At 43.6% G+C, this 24613-nt stretch overlaps 1 protein-coding gene across 1 annotated transcript in view; it reads right to left on the bottom strand.

Moving 5' to 3' along the window:
* LOC118229009 (potassium voltage-gated channel subfamily H member 5-like) overlaps positions 1–24613 on the bottom strand; it is a 100550-nt gene that overhangs the window by 49964 nt on the left and 25973 nt on the right. Inside the window, 4 exon segments of the mRNA XM_035420622.1 lie at positions 8992–9421; positions 11731–11823; positions 22934–23269; positions 23271–23327. Coding sequence (XP_035276513.1) covers positions 8992–9421; positions 11731–11823; positions 22934–23269; positions 23271–23327 — 916 coding nt within the window.

Here is a 24613-nt window from a genome sequence, read left to right as displayed (position 1 = left end):
TGGCCATTGGGTGGGTAGAGAGGCTTCACACAAAATCGATTTAATTAAGGATCGTTTGCTCGCTTTATCAAAAGCTATTCACTCACTATGTACTGATTTGTGACCTCACTGTGGCCTGCTGGTGCAGGTCATTTTGACCAATCAGGAAGTAACTTTCCTGACCAAAGGAAAGAAGTCTTATGCACTCCCAGCTGGGGTTCTCTAGCTGTCACATGTTTTTGCAGCCAGTGCAGGGAATTGGTTAGATTTGGTTTATCCTGCTTTCACATGGGCCCTGAACTCCCTCCCAACAGTGGGAGCCCTGGACGACTTCTCTTTCCTATTCCATGACACAGCAACACATAACCATATTAATGTGAGCAACCACAGCTGGCAAATCTGGCTGTAGTGTGGACCTGGAACTCTGTAATCACAGTTTCCACAAGTCGCTATCATCCAGTTTGGACTAGATCAAGATCACTCTGGGCTCCAAAGTGGCTCTTTTGGCAATATCACTAAAAAGGGCTAACCTGTCACTTACAAGGGCTAACAGCCATCACTAACAAGGGCTAACACCTGTCACTAACAAGGGCTAACAGCCATCACTAAGAAGGGCTAACACCTGTCACTAACAAGGGCTAACAGCCATCACTAACAAGGGCTAACACCTGTCACTTACAAGGGCTAACAGCCATCACTAACAAGGGCTAACACCCATCACTAACAAGGGCCATAGACTAGCTCCTACAGGCTCAAGGCTCAGCTATGTCTTCATCTTTAGCATGTCCGTCAGGGGTAGGGCAGGTTTAAGTCAGCTAGGTTTTCCCAGGTTTCAGTTTCATTAGCCTCTCCCAGATGCTGAGGCTACCGGTTGTCACCAGTGAGAGATATGCCTCTCCTCATATTGGTGCTAACTTTGTCCTTTAGGGCTGAGCACCCTGCAGGGTGGGACTGGTCACTGACGCACTGAACTGGTCGTCTCTACTGGCACGCCTCAGAGCACTTAGCAGATGATTCACACTCAGAAAATTGATTCGGCTCACAGTATTTACTGCACACTCAAGAAGGCTGAGCTCCAAACCGTCTGCTTCATCGTGCTCCCTGCGCTTTTAATTCTGCGAGTGAAATACTTCTACACCAAACAAATATTCTTTTTCAGAGTGTGAACCATTTAATAAGATTGATTTATTGATTTTTACACACCATTCAAGACACTCTTTGTAACCCACAAGCTGGGCTGGCTCAGCGGTCACCTCCCAGTTCTGATGTAAAGGCTGCCCTTGACGTGGGAGCCTGACAGCTTTCCTTCAGTAAACAGGTGAGTCTCCAGACGCTGCAGTAATAGGGACCAACACCTCTCTTATCACCCCCCTCCAAACCGGGCTTGTAGTTCTCTGCCACAGGGCCTGAAACTCAGCCAAAACTCTGCTCCTCTCCCATTCCCCCACTCCTCCACCATTTATATAAAGATTTTATATGAAGAGATATCTTGTTTCTTCGGATACACAACTCACCCAGAGGGGGAAGCTCCCAGAACTTCCAAAGGCAAATAGAAGCAAATTGCCCTCAAGGCTGTTTCAGGCTGTTTCTCAGCCGTTTTCCCATGGTTCACCGGAAATAGAAGCAAACCCTTCCCATGAATTTTCAGAGATAATTATTTGTTCTTTGGATTTATACTGAGAGTGATGGATTGCACCTTTTAGTGACCTACCCTCCAATTGCCTAATGGTCCTATACAAGCAAAACAAATCCATTATGAAGTTCCTATCTACCTCTCTATAAGAAACAGCTTATGTTTTAAATGTCTTTTTCACCATATTCTGACTGCTTTGGCCCCCTCACCCTCTTGCCCAGCTTAGATCAGTGGTCATCAATTCATTTTTTTTTTTTGGCACATACCCTTATCTACATTACATCTTCTATGCAGCGTTCTGTGTCATCTCTCCAGCTCAATAGATCCTAAAGGCCGTATCTACATTGAAAACTCTACCATACAGTAAGACATGAAGAATTTCAAAGAATCTTATTATTAAAATCATCAAATGATTATTATTATTATTATTATTATTATTATAGCAGCTATTCCATTGCAGCATGTCCAATTATAAAAATGCAATACACACCAGTATATTGAAAAGTGGTCTTTTCAAAAAATAAAAATACTGATAAATGCAGTATATAGCAATATTTGAAATATTACAATATCTAAAAGTGGCAGTAGTCTGTATATTTGCCCACATACTGTGTTTAAATATCTTGATAATGCTTTTATTCAATATAGTTCTACATATACAGTGGACATGTACAGTACAGTGGGCAGTGGCATAAAACCAACACTTAACAGTCGTATTGAGGCAGGGGTGCTTGAGCAGAGGACGGTTACTTTAGGCAGAGCTGAAATGAAATATTTTGGGGAACCCCTGGTTTGACCTCACGCCTCGGTTGAATTGCGCCTACGTTGGTGGGGTGGGGTTGGGTATGGGGCCCGTGCCAGTCCTCGCTGCAAGGCGAGCAGCTAATTTGTGACTCCGCAGGGCCGAGACGCGGGGATTTATGGGTGTTAAAGGAGACATCGATTCTTTTTGCATCCTCTATCCTCCTTTCCCAGAAACAAGGACAGAATCACGATATTGTGCTCTGAGCTTCGCAGGCACCGCTCAGCTGAATAATATGCCTTAGCATCAAAGGTTTTGCAACGGCCAGAAGAGTAGGCTTTTTGGATTTTTTTTTTTTCAGAATTCAGTGTTCTAGAACTCCATTGGCTTCAGTTATCAGTAGTGATTCTTACATCAGCACTACAATGTTCAGTTAAGAACACTCTTAATCACATTTGTGATCTTGCACCTTAAAGGGTTAAGCCACCACACCCCCTCCAACCTTTCAAACCCCTGACTTTATTTTGCATCCAATCTTAATAAATCACCAGCCCCAGCGTCACTGGGGAAAAACAAGCCTAAAGTCGTAAATACATGCCCGATATGAAAAATGGCTAGCTGTGCTCACAAACGGTAAGGGGTACAGGAATGTTTGCAGTAATTAGTCAGCGAGGCCCTTAGTCCTAATGCCCAGAGGGAGGACAGCACGGAATCGATAGCCAGAGAGCAGGGAGGTGCATCACCGCACCACGCTAAATTAACGAGCACATGCGGAGTTTATAAATATGACAGGCTGTCGATTTGACAACAGGGCGGGACTGTCATTCACTCTTTCTCGCTCCCCCCCCCATACCCCCCCAATCCCCATGTTTGCTCAGAGAGAAAGGACCAATCAGAAACAGAGCTGAGAAACGCCTCCCGCCCGCTCGGATTGTCTTGTCCTGTGTCCAGCTGGGAGCTCTGAATTTAACCTGGATCCTTCTTCATTACATTGATCGCAGACGGCCCCTCCTAAACATCTTAACTGCATCCAGTCATTACAGCTAGGCAAGAATCCTGTGCTACGGCTCTCACCTGCAGGAACACAGTGCACCTACTCCCATTAGGATGAGAGCGTGTGGCTCTTGAGCTGATGGGAACTGCCAGCACCTTTGAAGTATCGAGGAGCGTGTACAACAGCGCACTCAAGGCAAACGATCTTCACTCTGGCAAGATTAAGACAGGAAGTGTGTGACGGGCAGAGGGAAAGTGTGCAGGATGATGCTGGAAAGGCGAAACGACCAGCCAGCAGACGCGTGTGAGGCACTGGTGGTGTGCAGGGAAGAATTCTCCCAAAGGTTGCGCCCGTTCCATGCCCACAGAGCCCAGGCAGGGTTCTGAGGTGCCATGATTCGGGGAGGACAAGCACCACAATCCAGGGCCTCCGTTCCACACCCAAAACGAGCACTTGTATTCATACGACAGCTGTACAGGAAGTTCCTGCATCAGGTGTGAAATGCTGGTCCCAAAGGGTGGAAACGGTTTCGGGGGAGTTGATGTGCTCCATGTGCTCCACAGATAATGAGCGTAGGAGAGAATTTCAACACTGACACCCTGAAATACGTGCTCATTCACAAGAGAGGCATTCTGGGAGGCAGCAGGCCGAGCTGCTAGACACCAGGGGAGAATCGAGACCAGGGAATCCATAGGGAACTGGGACTTTGGTCTTTTAGTGGGCTGCAGCCTGGTTCTCAGCTGAAGTAATTTCTTGACAGTTCCCATTTCAATAGCCAGACAGCTCGAGACTTTCCAGAATGCTGAGTCAAGTCACTCTGTTCTTAAAACCTCTCCCTTCCTCATGTCCACACACACACACACACCCACACACACACACAAAGAAAGCTACAATGTCTGACGTGAGGTTACGCCAAGTGGTGAGCACCGGGGTTGGCTAGAACATCACCGAGTGGCACAGCCCAGGGTTTTGGGTGTGGGTTGGGCTTTTTGGAAACAGCCTTTTTGAATCCTCAGGGAAGGGGGGCTTTTGTTTTGGACAGGGCCATTGGTTACCTCCCACCCCCGGCCTACACCTCTCCTCTGGTGACTCACTCGCTCACCCCCTCATGATCTGAGGGACTCTTGCGTCACACATACACACACACGCACACACACACACAGACCAAGTGCTATCATGTGCGCTTCCGGCATCTTTCATGGCCACTTTCCCCTTTTTGCAGAGGGACTGGTCATCTTTACACAATGCCTCATTACACAAATTAAAATAAAACAAAATGTTTTATTTCTTTTAATTAGCCTCAAAGAAATGTAAAGAAAACAACAAAGAAATACGACTGGAGCAGATTCAAACTGAAAATTAAAATGCATAAACTTCAACGGTGCAGCCAGGGGAACATTTCGACGCAGAACGCGCGCTGAACTGAGAACGTACAGGAGCACCTACGCGTAGGGCCCTGACAGCCTCTATCAAGTCAGCAGAAATGGCAGATTGCGTAACTAATTTCAAACTCGGGCATCACCTTTCAGGTCGTTTATGCTCCCGCTCCGTGCCCAAGTAGGCCAGCGTGGCATTCACTCCTGCTCCAATGGTGGCGCTTCGCCGCGCGGATTTTTTCTCGCATCGCTGCTGCCGCGTTTCAGTATCTCGTGACTCGACCCTCGGGCGCGGCCGTTTCGCCGGGTTAATAAAGAGACTTAACGATAATTAGAGGGGGGTGTCAGGTAGCGGACCGCGGGAGGGAAAGCAAATAGAGTAAATTCACTGATACGGTGAAACGCGGCGTGCCGTTTTATTCAGACCCTAGCACCGTTCCCGCACGTGACGGTTTGTGGCAGGAGGTCCCCGTGGGCCCGCGGTGCGTCTGGGGAGTTGGGGCAGCGGATACAGGGCCACAGCTGGACACACGAGTGCCAGCTGCTGCATGATCTTGGCCCTTGACGACAAGCCGTTTTTAAAAAAATTTTTTTACCACCCTTCCCCGAGATAGATCCGAACGCAACCCCAGCCAATGAAATGAAGCAATCCGCCAGGCATCCACCGATAGGCTGCCGTTGAAGTTTGTGTTTGAGAGAGATATGAAATCTGGTTTGTGTCAAAATTTTATTGATGGATGATTGATGACATCAATCAAAGATCAATTAAAATCATTACGGGTTTATCAAACCCTTCGCTGGAGCTCTTTAGGGGTGTCGGTCATTTGTGTGTGTGTGTGTGCCCTCAATTAAATCACTAAATTAAAAAAAAAACCACCTCATTCCAGCCCACCCGAGTCTGTTGACATCTGCATTTTAGGTCCTGGTTACGTCTCTGCACACACACACACACGGTTTTGCTCCCCATGCTTGGGTTCTGGGAGGTTGGGGCTTTAATAAAATTCTGCAACTGCTAAGTGCTCATCTCTACGGAGTAAATTTCAATCCTTCAGTGATAACATATCCATACAGTACATATTAAGCAGAAAAGTAAATACTGCATGCTTTTAAACTTTCTTAAAGTGATCATAATGGTAAATCTGTGAATGGCTTCAGACTACATTTTATGGGGTAATGTATGGTATGTGTTATGGTATGTATTAATGTTTTATGGTATGTATTAAGCATCAGCAGCAGCACAAGAAGCAAATTTCATTGCAATATCAACTCGTATCAGTCTAAATGTTTCCATATATTTCTATGTGGGGATGAAATAGGTGGAGTTCAATTTATTTCCGGACTCTGAGCTATTGGATCCAGGTCCTTTATGACGTGATGAAGGACCTGACGTAATGGCCAATGAATGTTTAGTGTCATTGCATTTTTCCACCCATAGTTTGAAGCAAATGAAAGTATTTTGTCCCATTAAAACAGCCTCTTTGAGTCTGAGCGAAATACTCCTTTGCCATAGAGAATCATTGTCCACATTATCATTAGAGATCTGTAATAGTTGGCCGTAGTTAGCTATTTTTCTGCTCTGAATCCCTATCCCAGTCATACCCCTCTCCCAGTCTCCTCCTTCTCCCATCCACACTTTCTCTCGCCATCTCCATCCCTTTGTATTGTACTAACTAACTGGCTGGCTAGCTAGTTACAGTATATTATCCCTTGAACTATATAGTTTTCGTTCATTTATCATTGTTTTGTTTTATTATCAAGTCTCTGTTTGCATTGTGAGCATGCCAAATTTACCTAGGGTATGTACCCTCATGCAAAAACTTAGAGGATAAGGTTGAGGGTAACGTTATGACAACATTGTTTCAATTACCTAAGAATGATGCAATTCAGAAGAAATGGGTGGCATTTTTGAAAAGCTATGGCTACACTGGCAGGATCAGTGTAAACAACTGCTTGTGCCATTTCACAAAACTGTACAGCTTTCAAAATTATAACCAGACTTCTTGGCTTGGCCAATCCGCTTTGGGAAGAGTTGAGGCGGGAGATGGAGGGATGGGGCAGTAAGAATCTGTAAATAGTCACGAGTAAAACAGAGAGAGAGAGAATGAAAAGGGTAACAATTCAATGCATTAGATCCACTGGAGACCTTGATTACAAAGAGCCTTGATTACAAAGACTATTTCAAATGTTCAAGCGCATTCATGTACATTCATATAAGTGGTAGCAATTAAAAATAAATGTTTAAGATTCACTTATCCAGCCATTTTAAACAATTCACTTTATTTGAGTCAGTGCTTCTGGGAAATATTTCACTTATATTCAGCAACTGAATGATGATTGTTCTATTGGTATTACTGGGCCTGGGGCCTGAATAATTTGAGATAATGCTACCACAAATGCAACAATGTTACCACTAATGTAACCAAGTTTCCCTTGGCTAAAATATCATTTTAATATTCACATATCTACAGCAATATGTGAGCATTATTTGGATATTACTGTCCGTGCTCCTTTTCCATTAATTACGCTGCCATTTTTGACTGGTAAAGGGACTGTAAAAACCTTCCAGGCTGAAAAAGAAATTAGAATCTGAATATGAGCAAATATATATTTAACCCTTTACATACTTAACCCTCAGGTTTGGTTCAGATAGACGTGCTCTACACTTTTAATAAAGGAGGAATGACACTTTTGATGCACTTCATAATCAGTGACTAAAAAGTGTAAGTTTGGTTTTGTGTTTCTGTTTATTGTTCATCATCTGCATTTGCTTTATGTCTTTTCTCTATACGTTTTCTTTGAATATAATAAATAAATATAAAATATTATTGAGAGTGTCAGTTCAAAACAATAAATATCAATGATGTAATGCATGAAAACCTTGTTTTATTTAAATGTTTCACAAATAAACGTGATTTATGCCCCCCCACCCATGCCTTCATTATCGCAGATTTTAAAAAAATATGAATCTCGCCACTATCATAAATGAATGATACTTTAATTGTTGCATGTGATCTAGCAAACGTATATGGCAACCATTAACAATATATAGTTCATATAGTTTGGAATTGAGATTAATACAATATATATGCAACACGTTTGCATACATTTTCTATCTCTTTTGCTTTATATTCCCAATGATATCTGAATATAATTGACCAAGGTTAACAGTATCACAGTTGCTAATAAGTAAAGAGAACACAAGGATTAAATATAGAGATAAAAATAGACAGGTAGCTATAGACTTCAAAACTGGTGTAACCGGAACACCATAAGGAGAAAAATCTGATCCTCCGTCTAACGTGGTTGAAGGACACCTGTCCTTCGCTGCCATGACCTCACACACTGTTTTAGCCTTTGTTTTAGCCTCACATTACTTTGGCAGAAGACTTGTCAGGCCTTAACCACTTTTAAATGGATGGCTTAAGCAAACCTAATTACTTGAGCTCAGGTGGTGAGAAAGCCCTCAGGAATTCACTTACTGTCTCCATATCAATCCTGAATCTGAAATCAAAGACCATTGAGCCAGAACACATCCCTACAAACTGCAACTGCGACAGGGGCCTTTTTAATTTGTTCACTTGTAACAACAGTGAAGACATCATTAAGCGTCACCTTAACCCCAGCTGGGCCAAATACTCAAGATTAGCGGGCTATAGAGACCAGCGACACCTATTGCATGTGACAGTTGTTTCAGCTCTTTAGAATAAAAAAAATCTGCCAATAGATAATGGCCATTATGCAGCTGTGTTGTGCTCAACCTGGTGTGGGGGGGGGGGGGTTCTGTATGCAGCCTTGTTGTGGGGGGCTTTGTCTCTTAAATTTCACTGACGCATTTTAATATTTTAATATTTTAGCTTGCGCTGACAATGAATTTTGGTAAGACTGACCGTCCTCCAACAGTCCAGCAAACAAGGTCTCATACTGAGATATGTTTCATGCCCAATCACTCTTCAAGATCAACCAAGTGTTGTCATATCATCCCCAAGTTTTCAAAGAATGGCTGGCTCTGTGCTCAGTCTAAATACAACCTCAGGACAAGCCACAACAAAATGATTCCCCATCGGTAAGAAACCATTGTCACCGTAACGCACATCAGCAAAGAGTTTGCCATCAATATTTTTCTGTCCACACTGTGTAAAAATGCAAAAATACAGACCGGTTTATGTGAAAAGAATGTGTGGAACACACAAATTCTAGAAATACAACCCCCGCGCATGTCAGAAGAGGCCACAAAGCACACAGAGAGGGCAAAGAACCGGGTACTTACAGCCGACCATCATCATCGCCACGGAGAAGATCTTCTCGCCGTCAGTGGTGGGCGCAATGTTGCCAAAGCCGATGGTTGTAAGGCTGGTCATGGTGAAGTAGAGGGAGGAGATGTAGAGAGTGTCCTTGCTGGGGCCCCCCTCCCAATGGCCGGAGCCGTTAGCGTTGTAGCGGTAGGGCGCCCCGATGCTGGCGGCCAGCTGGTAGAGCCAGCTGTCGGTCTTGAGGGTGTTGGTGGCCTCGTCGATGACCTCGTAGTCTCCGATGCTGTACCAGATGCAGGCCATCCAGTGGGCCACCAGGCCGAAAACACACACCAGCAGCACCAGGACCGCCGCGCCGTACTCCAGGTAGTGGTCCAGCTTGCGGGCGACCCGACCCAGACGCAACAGCCGCACCACTTTCAGAGAGCTGAAGAGGCTGCTGAGACCCTGAGGGACACACACACGGAGACCCTGAGCAGCATAAACACATGTATGCACATACACACACGCACACACATACACTGACCCTGAGAAGCATAAACACACATATGCACATACACACACGCACACACATACACTGACCCTGAGAAGCATAAACACACATATGCACATACACACACGCACACACATACACTGACCCTGAGAAGCATAAACACACATATGCACATACACACATGCACACAAACACTCACGCACACACACACACACACCCACACACCCACACACCCACACACACCTAAACACACACACACACACACACACACACACGTTTCACCATGTTTTACCATATATTAATAGGAATGACACTTTCATGAGGGAATTAAGGAAAGGTCCTCATTCAAAGGACATTCCCTAGTGTCCTCTGAATGGGACAGAACGGGATAGGAACAGTTTAAAGAATATATGAAGCACCAAAACATGCAAGCGGTTCAACCTCCAGATTCAGCGACTTCAGTCAACCTGTCCCGTGTTCTAAATGCGAGGAAGCCGACAGCCGTCAGGCTTGTGATGCGGAAAGACGGCGAAGTGAGGAGGAGAGGAGAGGAGAGGAGAGGAGAGATCTTACAGATCCGTCCTACATGAATAATTCCAGTTTGATCGGTGCCCTATGGCTGCAGGGGGCTGTCCTCCACCTTTAATCTGAGGCCTTTCATGTTTTGTTGTGCTGAGGTAAGTTTGGCCTATTCTAAGAAGCACAGGCGCAGCACTAACTGTCCCGTGATCTCATTTCCTTCTTCCGACTGGTTTCTGAGTGCTGGGATGGCTTGAGGCATGAGCTGCTCAGAACCGCTGTCCTGACAGACTGAACTCGTGACTGCTCCAAACTGTGTTTCGTTCTGCAGGTTTGGTTAGGGCTGGATACTGTTGACCACAAAGCATACTGATGGTGCGAACAGCTCCATTCATTGTATTAACAGGAAAATTATATAGTGCATATTGCATCATTACTTTTACAGCCATCATGACCATCCTCAATGGAAAACCTTTTTGTTAACATTTACAAACAGCCTCAGAAAAGACAACGATGATCTTAAAAAAGGAGAGCGCAGGTTTGTGACATGTTTGTTGCTACGTGTGTTGCATGTGCTCACTTAGTATCCTCGCCACTTTGATTTCTTTCATCCTTTGTGCAATTGAAAAGCTATTTTTGTCAAGGGTTTTTATGTTCTTGAAGGGAGCTATTTTCCCAAACACAAGTCCCTTGGGGAAACAAAAGAAACAAACATAAAAGATTGGCTAATGTGCAATTAATACAGAAGAGCACAACGGGAGGACCTGGGGGGCACGTTTAAGACAACACAGGGCTCCCATTACTTCTGTGGTGGAAGCTTCCAGAAATGTCAGCCTCAAGGACAACATAATATGTCTCAGCAATTTTCAACAATGGTGCTCAAAGGCGAAACCTCTTCATTAATGCAGTTTATTCATCTTTCAACATTGTGTTCAATCTACGATGCACTATTTTACAATGTTCTTAATTTAAAAATATAGTGGGAGTGCTGGGTGGCTCTTGCTGTTAAGGCAAGCGCATGAATGTGCTCCGACATCTGGTACCGAACCTGGCCTATGCCAGTGCTGACTGCGGTCTGTAGCCCTGCAGGGCGGCACACAATTGGCTCTAGGGTTGCCCGGTGACAGGAAGGTTTCAGTCAGGAGGACAGTGTCCCAGGAGAGGGCTGGGCACATGCACTCGGAAAACTCAGATTACAGAAGGAAGCTCTTCCCAGTCACAATGCCTGTCTACATGGCCCTTCATTCCCACAGTGGTCAGGACAGCAGAATCACTGGCCCACCTCTTCAGACTGAATCTTGGCTCTCTTCCCTTCTCTGCCATCTAGAAAGCCTATCTTGCCTATTAATTCAGGATACTGCAGAGTTTTTACAGTTTTATTTAAAAATTTTCTCCATTGTTATGGACACTGCGTTATGCATGCTGTATTAAGGATTTGCATATTGTTCTTGTCTGGCATAGTTAACTTGCTTTATTACTTTAACAATGCTGCATCTGCACTTATTGGCCTGGGAATATTGTTTGCCAGGTTTGGCAATGCTGCTCATATAGCTCAGGTGAATGCATCTCAGCACCTGATAAATGAATGCGTTGTACGTTGAGCTGTTGTGTGTGCGTGTGCTCCTGTACATGTGCAAGCACATGCGCATACACGTGTGCACGTGTGTGACTATATAAATGCGTACAAATGTGTGCATATGTGACTTATTTGGGGGGAGGGGTGTGGGTGGATCGTCATGATTACCGGGAGCACTGAGTCCTCCGATCGGGTGGTGTTTCTCGGGGAGTTAGCTGTCTCACGCAGATGCCCGACAGACAAGGTGTCCGAGATGGAGTCCTTGAAAGTGAAACAGAACACCAGCGGTTAAACCAAAGATGGACGTTTTTTTCACTGCATTAATAACTACAGCGTAGACAGTTTTTCACAGCCCTGCTGCAGGGATTTTAGCTCTTGGAAGGCTGGAGGGCCTCTTAGTTTTCTGTGTTTCAGCAATTCATTACTCAGTGTAAATTAGTTTTATTCGCCTTCTGAAATGCAACAGCAGTTACCATCTCCACCTAACCTAAAAGATCCAGACTATCATGTATAATCACATAGTTGACCACGCTTTGAAGGTGGGATGGACTTCCTAGTCACACAGACTGATCAGCTGGATATCCTCCTGAGACCTGGACAAAAAAGTATTATTAATACTATTATTAGTATTATAAGTAGTAATTTTTAAAAACATAATACAATTGCCTTGGATTACCATAACATGATGTAGTGAAATTATTTTTAATTGTTTAATATTATTCAATAAAATGAATTATATTTTAATATTGCCAGGTCTCATAAGGGCACATGGTCCCACGACACAGAAGTGTGTTGCTTTGTATCGTGTCAGTGTACTACCTCAGATCTCAGCTCTGAAACACAACCTGGCAATAACAGACTCCAAGGCTCTGGAAAAAGTCAGGCCTTACCCCTGTGATGAACTTTGCATCATAAGAAACATTAGCTAGTCGGTTCCCTCAGCATCAGCACCCAGCCAAGGAATATAATCAAGCCACATGAGGTGGAGGACGCCACCATGGAGGACACCACCCCAGCAGCAGACCTCCGTCCTGAGCTGGGCAGACTCTAAGCATAGACATTAAAGGCAGTTGTCTAGGGAGCAATCCATGGTAGTCCACTGCTGTAATCACAATCTCCCCCCCCCCCCCCCCCCCCCCCCCGGTTTATGATAGCAATTTCATCCTCACCCTAAATATTTCAGACTATTTCTGCCTGGTCTCTGGATAATATGCCCCACCAAATAGTCTGTGCTTGGCCCTGACATCAGCCTAGCATTATCAACGACTTATGAGAATATGAGATTAAATATTACGCTGAGACAGAATGGTAATCTTCTATTCATTTCCCCATGTCTTTTCTTAATAAATCTATGAAATAACTCACTGCTAATGTCAAATAATTTACTGGTGTTCTGCTGCAGGAGGAAAGCCATTATCCATTTTTGAAGTAGATACCTCAGCATAAGGGCAGAATCATATTTAATAGCCAACACTACTACACCCCACTGGCTGAAATCCTACATCCCTAATTCCCTGTGCACCACCCCCTGAGACTCCCAGCCATAGTCAACACTGTGGCAGGGTCACCATCCCATGAACCAGTCATGGGACACATCTTTACACTGGACTGTCATCTTACCAGGATATAAACATCCTTGTGATGTAACAGTGACAAAATCAATGATAACCTTTTGTTTAGCTGTGACCATATTGACTCATGAAATGTCATGAAATGTCACACTAGCGTGATTTATTTGCTCAGCATCCCCTTGGCCACTCCACTCAACTTAAGGCCACTGAAGTGCTTAAGTGTCCTTGAGGATCATCTAATCAAACTGTAATCAACTTCTGGAAAAATAAAAGCCCAGGAATTGTGGTGCTGTATGTTTTGCGCAGTGCTCCTGAGGATCTAAAGTCTTCCTATAATATACCACCACGTCATTATGTTCCAAGCTATATTGTTACATTCTTACTTGGTAAGGATTAAGGTGAACAAAAAACAGGATAGTTGGGACTATTGAATGGTTAGTTAGACACCGACCCTGGAACACTGGTAGTTACAGTTTCAGCATAAAAACATTATGTTTATAAATACATACAAAGAATGTGTTTATGTAATATATTTATGTTGTTTCCCTATGGTAATAGCAAAGCAAGTGCCCTCTTGGCTATGTGTTAATCTTAAGTACAGAGTACAATAAGCTTGCCATATCATCAAAGAAAAATTATAGCCTTCGGCCTTGATAAGCCTGGCAAGTGAGGCTAGGAAAATAATAACGTTTTTCTTATCTACATCCAGTTGCAGCTACTAAGAGCAGATTGCTGACATATTAATGGTAGTTTTTTGTTCACATTTAAAATAGTGCCTCTGACCTTTATATGTATTATTTTCCATTCAAAAACTCAAGAAGACAATCAATATTGAGGAAGGAATATGTGCCAATCTAGTTCAAAGAAATTCAGAAATTCGGGGGCAAATAAATGCGAGAATTTCACTGTGTGAGTGCAGGGCCAAGGTTGTTTCATCTGAGCGATTTTCTGTCTGGGTTTGAGGTCTGGTGATGTGACACAGACAAATATGTTGAAATGTTGAGGATTCTGTGAGGTAACTGGACTCTGACATGCACTACAGATTTAGATCGATGCCTTGCCCTAACACGGTGCAAACTAATTCAGCAGACACTAAATGAATCCATGACCACTTCACTTTACATGTGTGCATGTGTGCCTGTGTATGTGTATGAATGAAAGTATTCTGAACAAATAATGTGTATAAATATATATAAAGAAGAAAGGATCAAAGTGATTTTGAAAGTCGGTGATTGTGGCCACACATTCGATTACAGTGATGCTCATGCATTAGCCGATTAGCGCAATATGTAAAGACAAACAGAAGAGCAACTCTTCCATAGGTGACTGAGAATGTCAATGCAGTACATGATCAGACTGTCAGCAAGAACAGTCCATTGACAATTACATAGAGAAGGATATTATGCTGTATTACCATTGCAGTGCATAAACCCCTCATTACGAAGATGAATGCACATTTGAGAGTTCAGTGGTACAAAAACTGTAGGCACTGGTCAGCAGAGATGTGGAAAAAAGTGAGATGGTCAGATGAGCCATCCTTCACCATATTCTTGGGTGAGTGCAAGTATGGCATACACCAAGAGGCTGAATACTCAACCCCTACAATGAGGGGGTGCGGTGGTTCTGTTATGCTGTGGGGACCATTTTCCTGGCTTGGTTTGGGTCTACTTGTCCCCTTAGGGAAGGGTCACTGCAAATCAATACACAGTTCTTCTGAGTGATCACTTTCACTGTGCAGAAGGGCAGAAGATTTTTGGTTTCAACTATGCTTCCTACAGCATATACAGTATAAGGGAGTACTCACTCTTCATTTGGTTGGTTGGTTGGAGTTTAGACTGGTCAGAGTCAGGAAAGCAGCAGTGGTAATGGGTTGTCGGTTGTCACTGAGAATCCTGAACATAGCTGTTCGCCTATTTGTTTTGTTTCTTTAGTAGTGTAAATTGTGCTTCTTAGAGTTTCGTTGTTTATTTGTTTTGATACTTTTTTCACCCCCCTGCACTGAATAGAGCCCTCTATAACACATCTGGGGGAAGAAAAACTTCCTGGGCAGTTCATTAATTTATCTAGCTCCATTATTAAAAATTTGCCTGGCTCCTGCAAGTCTCCCGTCATACACCGGTCCAGCAGATCAGAAACGCTCTTCAGGAGGCAGGCATGGATGTGTCAGTGACTACTGTCCACAGAAGACTTCACAAACAGAATTACAGAGGCTAGACTGCAAGATGCAAACCATTAGTTAACCTCTAAAACGGAATGGCCAAGTTACAGTTTGTTAAGAACTACCAAAAATAGGCCACAGAGTTGTGGAGAAAAATGTCTTGTGGATATATCAGAGTGATGGCAACATTGAAGTGTGGAGGCCAAAAGCAACTGCCCAATGTTTGTCCCAAACAGTATGGCACTCACTGTATATATACTGTGGCACTTCTTGTACTTGGAGTATTGTTGGAGTTGGAGAGTTGCCCAACCAGTGCCCAAACAAATGACTAAAATGCATTTGCTCACATTAGCCTATATCATATGTACTGTATTTCAGTGCGTATTCATATTGGCACTGCTGTTGCTGACATGAACATTGTTCCTTATATGTATAATTCACCACCACATTAGCCTCCACAAAGAAAGGTTACGCAACTGCAGTTTCAATAATGTATGAACCGAACGCCACAATGTATTCTCTGTCCTAGAAGGCCTGAAATTAATACACTAACTGCTCCATAATGGGTCAGTGTGTGCGGCTTGATAGGGTACCAACACATGCCACACCCTGAAGGTCACCAAGGAGGGGGCGGGGAAGAGGGGATGGGGACTCATGCTTTAAACCACAAACTAAAAAATGTCCCTATATCAGCTATTATAAAGCTCACAGGTCATCAGAAACATATGCAATTATGTAAAATATCCTTCATCGCACACAAAAGCTACCTGGACATATTGAAAACAAATTTTCTCAAATGTTCTGTTCTATCTCTACTTTACCATTGAGTTCACGTTCCCTCTCCATCCAAGTCATCCCTTCTCTTTCTCTCTTGTTATCCCTCTCAAGGATTCAGAGGGTTCAAACGATACAAACATTAATCGCATTATTAGCATGAGAGGCGCTATCAAATTGTGCCTTACAAATACAAGCTCATTTCAGTTGAATTTGTTTTTTTTTAGCATGACAAATACAAACTTATGTTGCATATTCAAGAAAACATATCCCTTTCCCTCAGCTTCCTTCTCTCTTTTTCTTCCTTTATTTTTCACTCTATGCCTTTCTGTTTTCCTCTCCCTCCTTCTTCTCATCTCTTTCCCACTATTTCTCTTGCTCTCTCAGTCTACGCCTGTCTCTTCCACTTTGCACTTCTTGCTGTCTCCCTCTCTACCCTGCAATCTCCCACCACTGCAGGGAAATAGACAAGGCAGCCCAAGGGTTTTTTCTTCCTCCTGGGACCAGCAAGGGCTCATGGGAAATGCAGTGTTCAGTCAAGCCTTACGTAATAGCACGCATGTGGCTCCCGGCTCAGTGGTGTGTGCACAAATCTCCTGGGGGAGTCTTAGTACAGGGGGCCGGTCATGGTGACATCACCTCTGGAGTATGACGCGCTGTCTCCAAACGCCCCACTTCAGTGCCAAGTAGCCCACAAACAGATGATTCAAAAGACAGGGAGGGATGGGGGGAAAACAGCCCAAAGCTATAAAAAATGGTTTGTGGCAATTTTCTTGGTGCTGCAGGAAATTGCATTGAAAAGTTTAAAAACTACTTTAACACAGCTGTATGAGAAAGGATGTAGTTAGTCTCAGCTAAGATCTGAGGAACCAAAGCCACAAGGCAAAGAAAAGTACGACTATCAGGATGCGATGTGCCAAGGAGTAGAGAGAGCTCTTTTTCCCTACTGCCACTGCCAGATCTTCCTGTTCTCTCCCAAAGTCTGGGAGGCCTTCAGGACCATGGACAGTGAAGGCATTGCATGCATAGCTGAGGACAATTTGTAATCAGCCCCAGTGTAGTGAAACACAGAAAAATCAGTACCAGTATCAGTACCACCTAAAACTAGAGGCATTTTAAAATGATAGTTCACTTTCTGGCTTTAAAAAAGCTATAGTGCATGTTTTTGATTGGCCCCAACAGCTTTTGTGTGCTATGAAAAATATTTAAGATATCTGCATAGGTTTCATAGGCTGACACATAGGCACAAATTCCTATCCCATCCACCCCCCCATTTTTAATCACAATCAAAACCCCCATGCCCCCCCACTCTTCTGTCAGAATCTGAAGCCCCCTCCCCTGACTGTGATCTTTAAGAAACCTTTTTGTATAAATCTTCTCAACTTCTGATGGGGTGCCCTGGATGCCATTCAGTCTGGTTGGGGGTCCCTGGATCATAAAAGTATATTTTCTTACTTTTAAACCCCTGGTCTAAAGCAAGAAGATAAACTTAAGTAACTTCAAAGTGAGCTTGTATAGTGGTGTTATGCCTCCAGCAATTGTACATGTCTATATTATCCATTTATTCTTCCAATATAACATTTCATCTTATTTTCAGTCAGAACTATTGGTGTGGCACAAAGAACTTGAGACTGCTGTGCTCAAGGAAATTGTGGTGCAGCTTCCTATATCAACATTATTATATGGGTCTGTGGGATTGTGTCTTGTGTCTTGTGTCTTTTGAGAATTATATTTTTTACACAGGGACAATATGAATCTGACATTTATTTTATTTTTTGTGAAAAAGAATATTACAAAAAAACATATGTTCATTTGTAAAAACACTGGGAACATAATGTCACTGTAACAGAAACAGCTTGAAATACATTTTCTTGCTTTAAACTATAATTCCCAAATGCCCTATATCTGTCAAATATGGGACAGGTACTGCTCTAACAAACACACAAAATAAGCCTTCTTTGAAGGGACAACACACTTTCAGGGTTTTTGAAAATATTATTCCAGATTTATTGTAAATTTCTGATTGGCCTACATATCTGGAAATAAATGAAAAAAAATACAATAAAACTGCAATAATATTTTTAAAAACACACAAAGTGAGCTGCCCTTTTAAGGGGAGCTTATTTTGCCTGATGGTAAGAATGCAAAGTGTATGGACATGACAAGGTGATCAACAGCACAGGCTCCATTGATTGTCCCTCCCCCTCTCTCTCCCTCCATTTCCTCTCTGAAGTGTAGCCTACACTGGTAAGAAGCTTGGAATTTTCTCCATGATTCTCCACTGAAATTATGCATTCTGTTGTGTCAACAGCCCCAGAGGCTATAGATATGGCTATAGATTCTGTTTCATCTCAAATGATTCATATTTTTAAAATTGTTTTTCACAAACCATGTGGTACACTGTACACTGTATGAGTCATACAGGAAAGACACATTTTATTGTTCCAGAACTCTATCAACAAAAGCCTGAACTTCAGTGGAAGAATCACTCCATTTTCTCTACAAATGCTACCTTGTGCTGCTGCCTTAAGTGATGTCTCACCATTGAAATGCTACAAAGTAGCTTGTTAAGGAACCTATAAATCTATTGTCATTTAAATTAGATCAGTCATGCATAGGAGGGGAAAGGCTTCCTGCGCAGAGTAGAAAAATGTCAGACCCCCTTGAAAAAACACTGTAAAAATGCACTGTTCTTTGCAATAAAGCCTCTTCTTCTTCTTCTTCCACATCGGGATGAATTTTTGAAAGTGTTACACATCAATGGATATTTAGTGTCAGGGTTGAGCCTGATTGTCTGCTTAATAGTCCAGAGCAGAGTTTGTGGGGGAGAAAATATTGTGAGGGAAAGAAGATTTTTTGACTTTTAAAACAGGGGAACTGAGCAAGGGCCAAACAAACCCCCCACTACCCTCCTCCACCCAGAAGGTGATGTGACTCCGGTGCTGACTGGCTCCTGATTAAAGGGACTGGGAACAGATGCCTCACACTAAGCAATCTGGACACTTGATCTCTTCTAAATGAAATGCACTGGGAGCAGGTCCAGTCTTTGGTAACGTTAGCATCAAGGCTCAGACAGGACCACAGGTGAAGGTCTACTGGTGCTGCCTTGGTAGCAGTGATTCCCCAACCATCTACACACAGAAACCACCACTGCTCCAGCCAAATAGTATTGCAGTGTTATCCCGCTGAATTACCCCCAAGCTGTCCGTAGGTTGTCTTAAGTTGTCTTTAAATTGCCTTCACACTGCTCCTAAGGCATCTTCAATTTGCCTTATGTCGTATGTAAAGTGTCTTTCAGTCATTTTTAAGTTGACATCAGCCTGACCTTAAGTTATATTTATGATGCATTTAAGATGTCCGAAAGTTGTCGTTCCCTTCAAGTTGTCAATGGATAGATTTTAAATGGTCAGGAAAGGTTCTTCCACTAAGCAAATCAATAACATTGATTAGGAATGGGGCTATGACAATTGCTGGAATTCAGCTGTCCAATACTGCTTTCAGCCTCCATTAGAAATTATTATGACATCGGTGTTATGTTAGTAACACCTGTAGACCAAATATAAACAGGTGAGGTGGATAGTTTCCTTGGCAGGAGTCTGGTTATGGTTAACAGGTTGTGAGAGATCCTTTATTGAAGATCCAAACCGAACATTACATTTTTATTTTTTATTTTGCTAATTCTTAAGAGTTAACCAATTTTCCCTATCCATCAGCTGTCCAAGCTGAAAGGTAAAGAAAATCTGTGACCTGATCTGTCTCCTGTCCATTAAAAGCTTTGTACTGCATTTCCTGTGAAGCTGGAAAGATCGAGGAATTATGGTTTTCGTGGACAGTTTAAGTGAGGCCTGTAGTATGCGCCATTTTACAGTGTTATAGCTTTAGCATTTAAAGTGCTTTATGCATGCTTAGGTAATTGCATGAGGGTTGCCTTGGTTTTTCTTGATTATTATCTTGGTTACAACTGATGATAGTGAAAACCGCTAGGCCAAAGTACTGATGCTTTAGATCCTTGCTTACACGCACCCAGCAGCGAAATTTCAATAGCCTCAGCAAATCAAGACCCTGCCTGCAGTCTGATGGATGCCACAAGGCTCTGGTATATGGCATTCTAAGTGGAGCAGGATTGATTTAGTAATAGGACTGGTTCTGCATTGCTGAGAAGCATCACTTTATTGAGCCCTTTCCTCTGTGCAATTTTAGCAGCTTCGTGGATTCCATTGTTGCCAAGGCTTGCACCCCAGTAACTCAAGTAACCTAGGAAACGATTGAACTGACGCATGAGAAACGGGTCTCGCACTTGAGAACACACTGCTGTGCTACTTGAAGTATGTACCTTATACCTATGCCTGCACAAAGAAATCAGTTACCAGAACTTAGCGTGATATAAGTAGCATATGTGGATTGTGCCTACCATCAGTTAATGCCACAGAGGAGGGAAGACGCACCGCTACTGAAAAATGTTCAAAAGTGTTTGGCTTGAAAAGATTGAGCTCTTGTTTATTCATAAGCATTGGCGTACTTCAGTGTAGCACTGGTCCTATTTGCAGATGCATGATTACCATCTCAGCATCTGCATGTCAGCAAAAGAGAATGAGCCAGATTAAACTGGCTCCTTACAGACCTAAACACTCATCTGTTGCTGCCCATTGGCAAAAAATGAGTTAAAGATGCAGTTTGGCCACTCCATTGTACACTGGGAAATGTACACTTTGTTCCCATTAGGCTGCTTGCATCTGGTCTTCAATAAAATAGAACATCGATAATAATGGCTTTCGTTTATGAAGCATCTCAATCAGTGCTACCTGCTGGGGTGAGGCATACACTAGAACACTCAACCCCCATCCCCCATATACACACACACAGACACGTGCATACACACACACACACACACACACACCCATACTCAGACACACACACACGCACACGCACACGCAAACACACACACACACACACGCACATACATGCAAAAGCAACGGTTAAAGGCCCCACTGTCAGAGGTCAGAGAACTTGACAAATGACACACTGAATACCCAGGAAAAATGGATTATGAAGAAGAGTGAGGCAGCATGATCTCATCTTCTTTACATTGCTGGAAAACAACTGGATAACATCATGGGGGTTTTCTACTCGCAGACCTTAAAGGAAGCATAGGGGGATTTTGGTCTAAGAAACTCTCGTAAACCCATTTTATTGTACCAATGGCTGCAAACATGTTTCACATGTTTATAATGTACACTAACCTATAGCTTTTCTAAGGAACATTTCCTTAAAAAAGGAGACATTCCCCCCTCCTTTCATATTTTTGTGTTATTCAGACCGGGAGAAAGTAAAGCCGATAAAGGATGCAAAAGACATCACAGCTCAGACGGTGTCATAGCAGGAGATTGAACCCCCAACTGTCTGAGGGGACGCAGGATATGGCTTGAGACCCACGCAGTCTATGGGCTGCACCGCAAATCCCGCCAAAAGCTTTCTATCTTTCACGTTTGCTATTTTCTCTCAGTTTGGAGTGGCCAAATTGTGTGCGTTTGTGCAGAGGCAGCAACTTTCTGTCAATTCGGGATGGTGCAGACAAGCACTGGCTTTTCTGTGAAACGTTAAGTGAAGCTGCTGTTTCTAACAGGCTAACAGTTAAGCATACACACCATGAGTTAAAGGAGAACACTTCATGCGTAGAATGTGCTGGCAAACTGCGAGCCCCTGAATGACAACAGGGGATTGCTTGTTGCTTGATGTTGCATGTCCTGCTGACCAAGGATTCTCCCTCCACCGGTAATGCTACGGTCCATTATGCACCACCCTACACGGCACTGGTACAGTCCATATTAAATACCAGAACATAGAGCCCACCCACACACTGGGACAGAGCTTTAACCAGATGAGTCAAGCCACAGCCCCCTACAGCGTCAGATGCAGATGATTGGCAGCCCCTTCACATGATATCTGTCTTGATTTGTCTTGATTTTCTTTTCAAGGTACCAATTGAACAGCAACAGATGCTGACCTCAGTTGCTGACATCACAATATGTATGCATTTCTATACAGGTGTTTCAGGGGGCAATTTACTAAATTGATACTGCTTGCTATGGCAGGAGAATGACTGATCCCTGTTTCATGACCAGAATGACTTGATCTCTGTCTCAAGACTAGAATGACTTATCCCTGTATCATGACTGGAATGACTGGTTCCTGTGTCATGGCTGGACCGAGTGGTCCCCATGTCAGAACCACAAAGACCAATTCCTATGTCATGACTGAACTCTTCCAGTGGAATTCAGATCTGATATGTTCTAGCAAGGAATAAGCTCATACTCAACAAGCTCATACTGAGGATCCAACCCAAAAGTCAGTCTCTGATTTAATTGACGTCATGCATCACTGACCACCGCATAGCCTCGCCGGCCAATCAATGGCATCGGCACTAACAGTGCACGTAATGAAAAAACGTAAATTGTGGACCCTACGAGCCCATGACCCTCCCTCCCTGCATCCTCAGGCCTAAGAAGACAATCAATACAAACACATGCACAGAAGAAAATGACCTCTGAGGGTCACTCCAGCGCACATCAAGGTGATTTGGAACTCTAATTAACACCATGTGCCAGTAGGATAAGGGGAAAAAAACAAACCATCAATGTGTTGATTAGACAACACTGGTCACAGAAAGCCGGTTCCTCTTCACTGTCAGAGGAGGTCTAATGAAAGGAATGTAAAATGGTTCCTTATGACTGGAGGCCAATGTCCAACAGAAAACACAACCTCAGAAACATATGAGTCCCACAGGTCCAGCCTCTATTCCCTTCCACTGGCTTCTCACATATATGTTTTCCACGCAGTCATTTAAAAAGAAACAAGGCTTCTGGCCTACCTCGTCCACATTCTCAAAGGCATTGATGATGTCATAGGGCAGGCAGGACAGCAGGTCAATGACGAACCAGGTCTTCAGGTAGTTCATGCGGATCAGCTTGGGGTCGGAGATGACCTCGCCTCCCGGCCCAACGAAGGTGGTGTGGAAGTTGAGTACGATGTCCACCAGGAAGATGACGTCCACCACGCTGTCTACCACCAGCCAGGCGATGCTGTTCTGCCTGGTCTTGAAAGACACGTTGTAGGGCACCATGATGGCCGTGTAGAAGGTGAGGATGAGGATGATCCAGTCCCAGGTGGTCTTGAAGGCGCAGTAGTGCAGAATGATGTGGGGGGGGCGTCTTGGGCGCCTCCTGCTTGTACTGGGGCAGGATGTCTGAGCCCAGCTGAAGAGCCTGGGGGTTACAGAGAGAGAGAGAGAGAGAGAGAGAGAGAGAGAGAGAGAGAGAGAAGAGGGAGTGACAGAGAGAGTGACAGAGAGAGAGAGAGTGAGAGGGGGAGAAAGTGAGAGAGAGAGAGAGAAGAGAGAGTGAGAGAAAGAGAGATATAGAGATTTTTATGTTTTAATGGAGACACATAAAAAACAGAAGTGACTTGGATGATTGTCAGGGTTTTCTGTTTGTTGGGCCTTGTGTTTTTTTAACCTGTTCTTTTAACTGACACCTTCCCCCCCGGGTGACACTATAACCAGTTATGTGCCCCGCTATGTACTACAGCGCCTGTGTGTGTTTCCATTAAAGTAAACGACCTGGATGCCTGATCTTATCAGATACCCTACGGAGAAAGAGGTAGAGACAGATAGGAGGTAGAGGAGAAGAAAGGCAAAGACTCTCGTTCTAAATCCCCTGTGCGCAATATTAAAGACCTTCCAGTGTGAATATAAGCAACAGGACAAGTCCCAGGAAGAAACAGGTCATTAGGATTCCTCCAGACACACACAGAACACTCTTTTTCACTCTATGTCAGAATAGGGCAAATATAATCAAATCCAATTAGACAGATTGGAAGCTCAGCAATACTGTGAATAAGAGTCACAGCAGTGTGTGTCAGTGTTCATAGGTGTGTCTGTGTTTTTGTGTGTGTGTGTGTGTGTGTGTGTGTGTGTGTGTTTTTGTGTGAGTGCGTGTGTGCACATGTGTGTGTTTGTGCGTATGTTTGTATGTGTCTGTGCGTGTGCGAGTATGTGTGTGCGTGTGTGTGTGAGAGAGTGAGAGAGAGCGAGACAGAGAGAGAGAGAGCAAGTGAAGGGTTAGGGGAAGCACTATTAGGGATTGATGGCTCTCATTGTGGTTTGGCATTCAAAGTACTGCTCCTCTCATACTGTATTCATGGTCTTTCTGTTACAGCCTAAGCTGAACTCTGCCTCCAGTGGCAAAATCACAGCACTTCAGTCCACCCCTGCCACCCACCCCCTTTTTTGAAAAATATACGCAACTGCAAAAAAACTGCAAATGAAAACTCCTCATTAAACTAATGGATATTTTTCAATTCACGACTTCAGTTTCAATTCATTTCCGGAATTGACTGGATTGAGATGGCGTTTATGCAAACCCTGACAAACTTACAGCAGTCTGTGATTGAGCTGAGGTGTGACTGTGCTCTGATTAATGTACTGGAGCTGCTGCAGCTCAGCTGTCTAAGAAAACAGTACCATATGCAGTGGAATAGATGTAGGACTTGG

The sequence above is a fragment of the Anguilla anguilla genome, chromosome 6 (genome assembly GCF_013347855.1).
Source record: "Anguilla anguilla isolate fAngAng1 chromosome 6, fAngAng1.pri, whole genome shotgun sequence".
Lineage (NCBI taxonomy): Eukaryota > Metazoa > Chordata > Actinopteri > Anguilliformes > Anguillidae > Anguilla > Anguilla anguilla.
The sequence above is the reverse complement of the archived record's forward strand: the minus strand, read 5'-3'. Positions and strand labels throughout refer to the sequence as shown.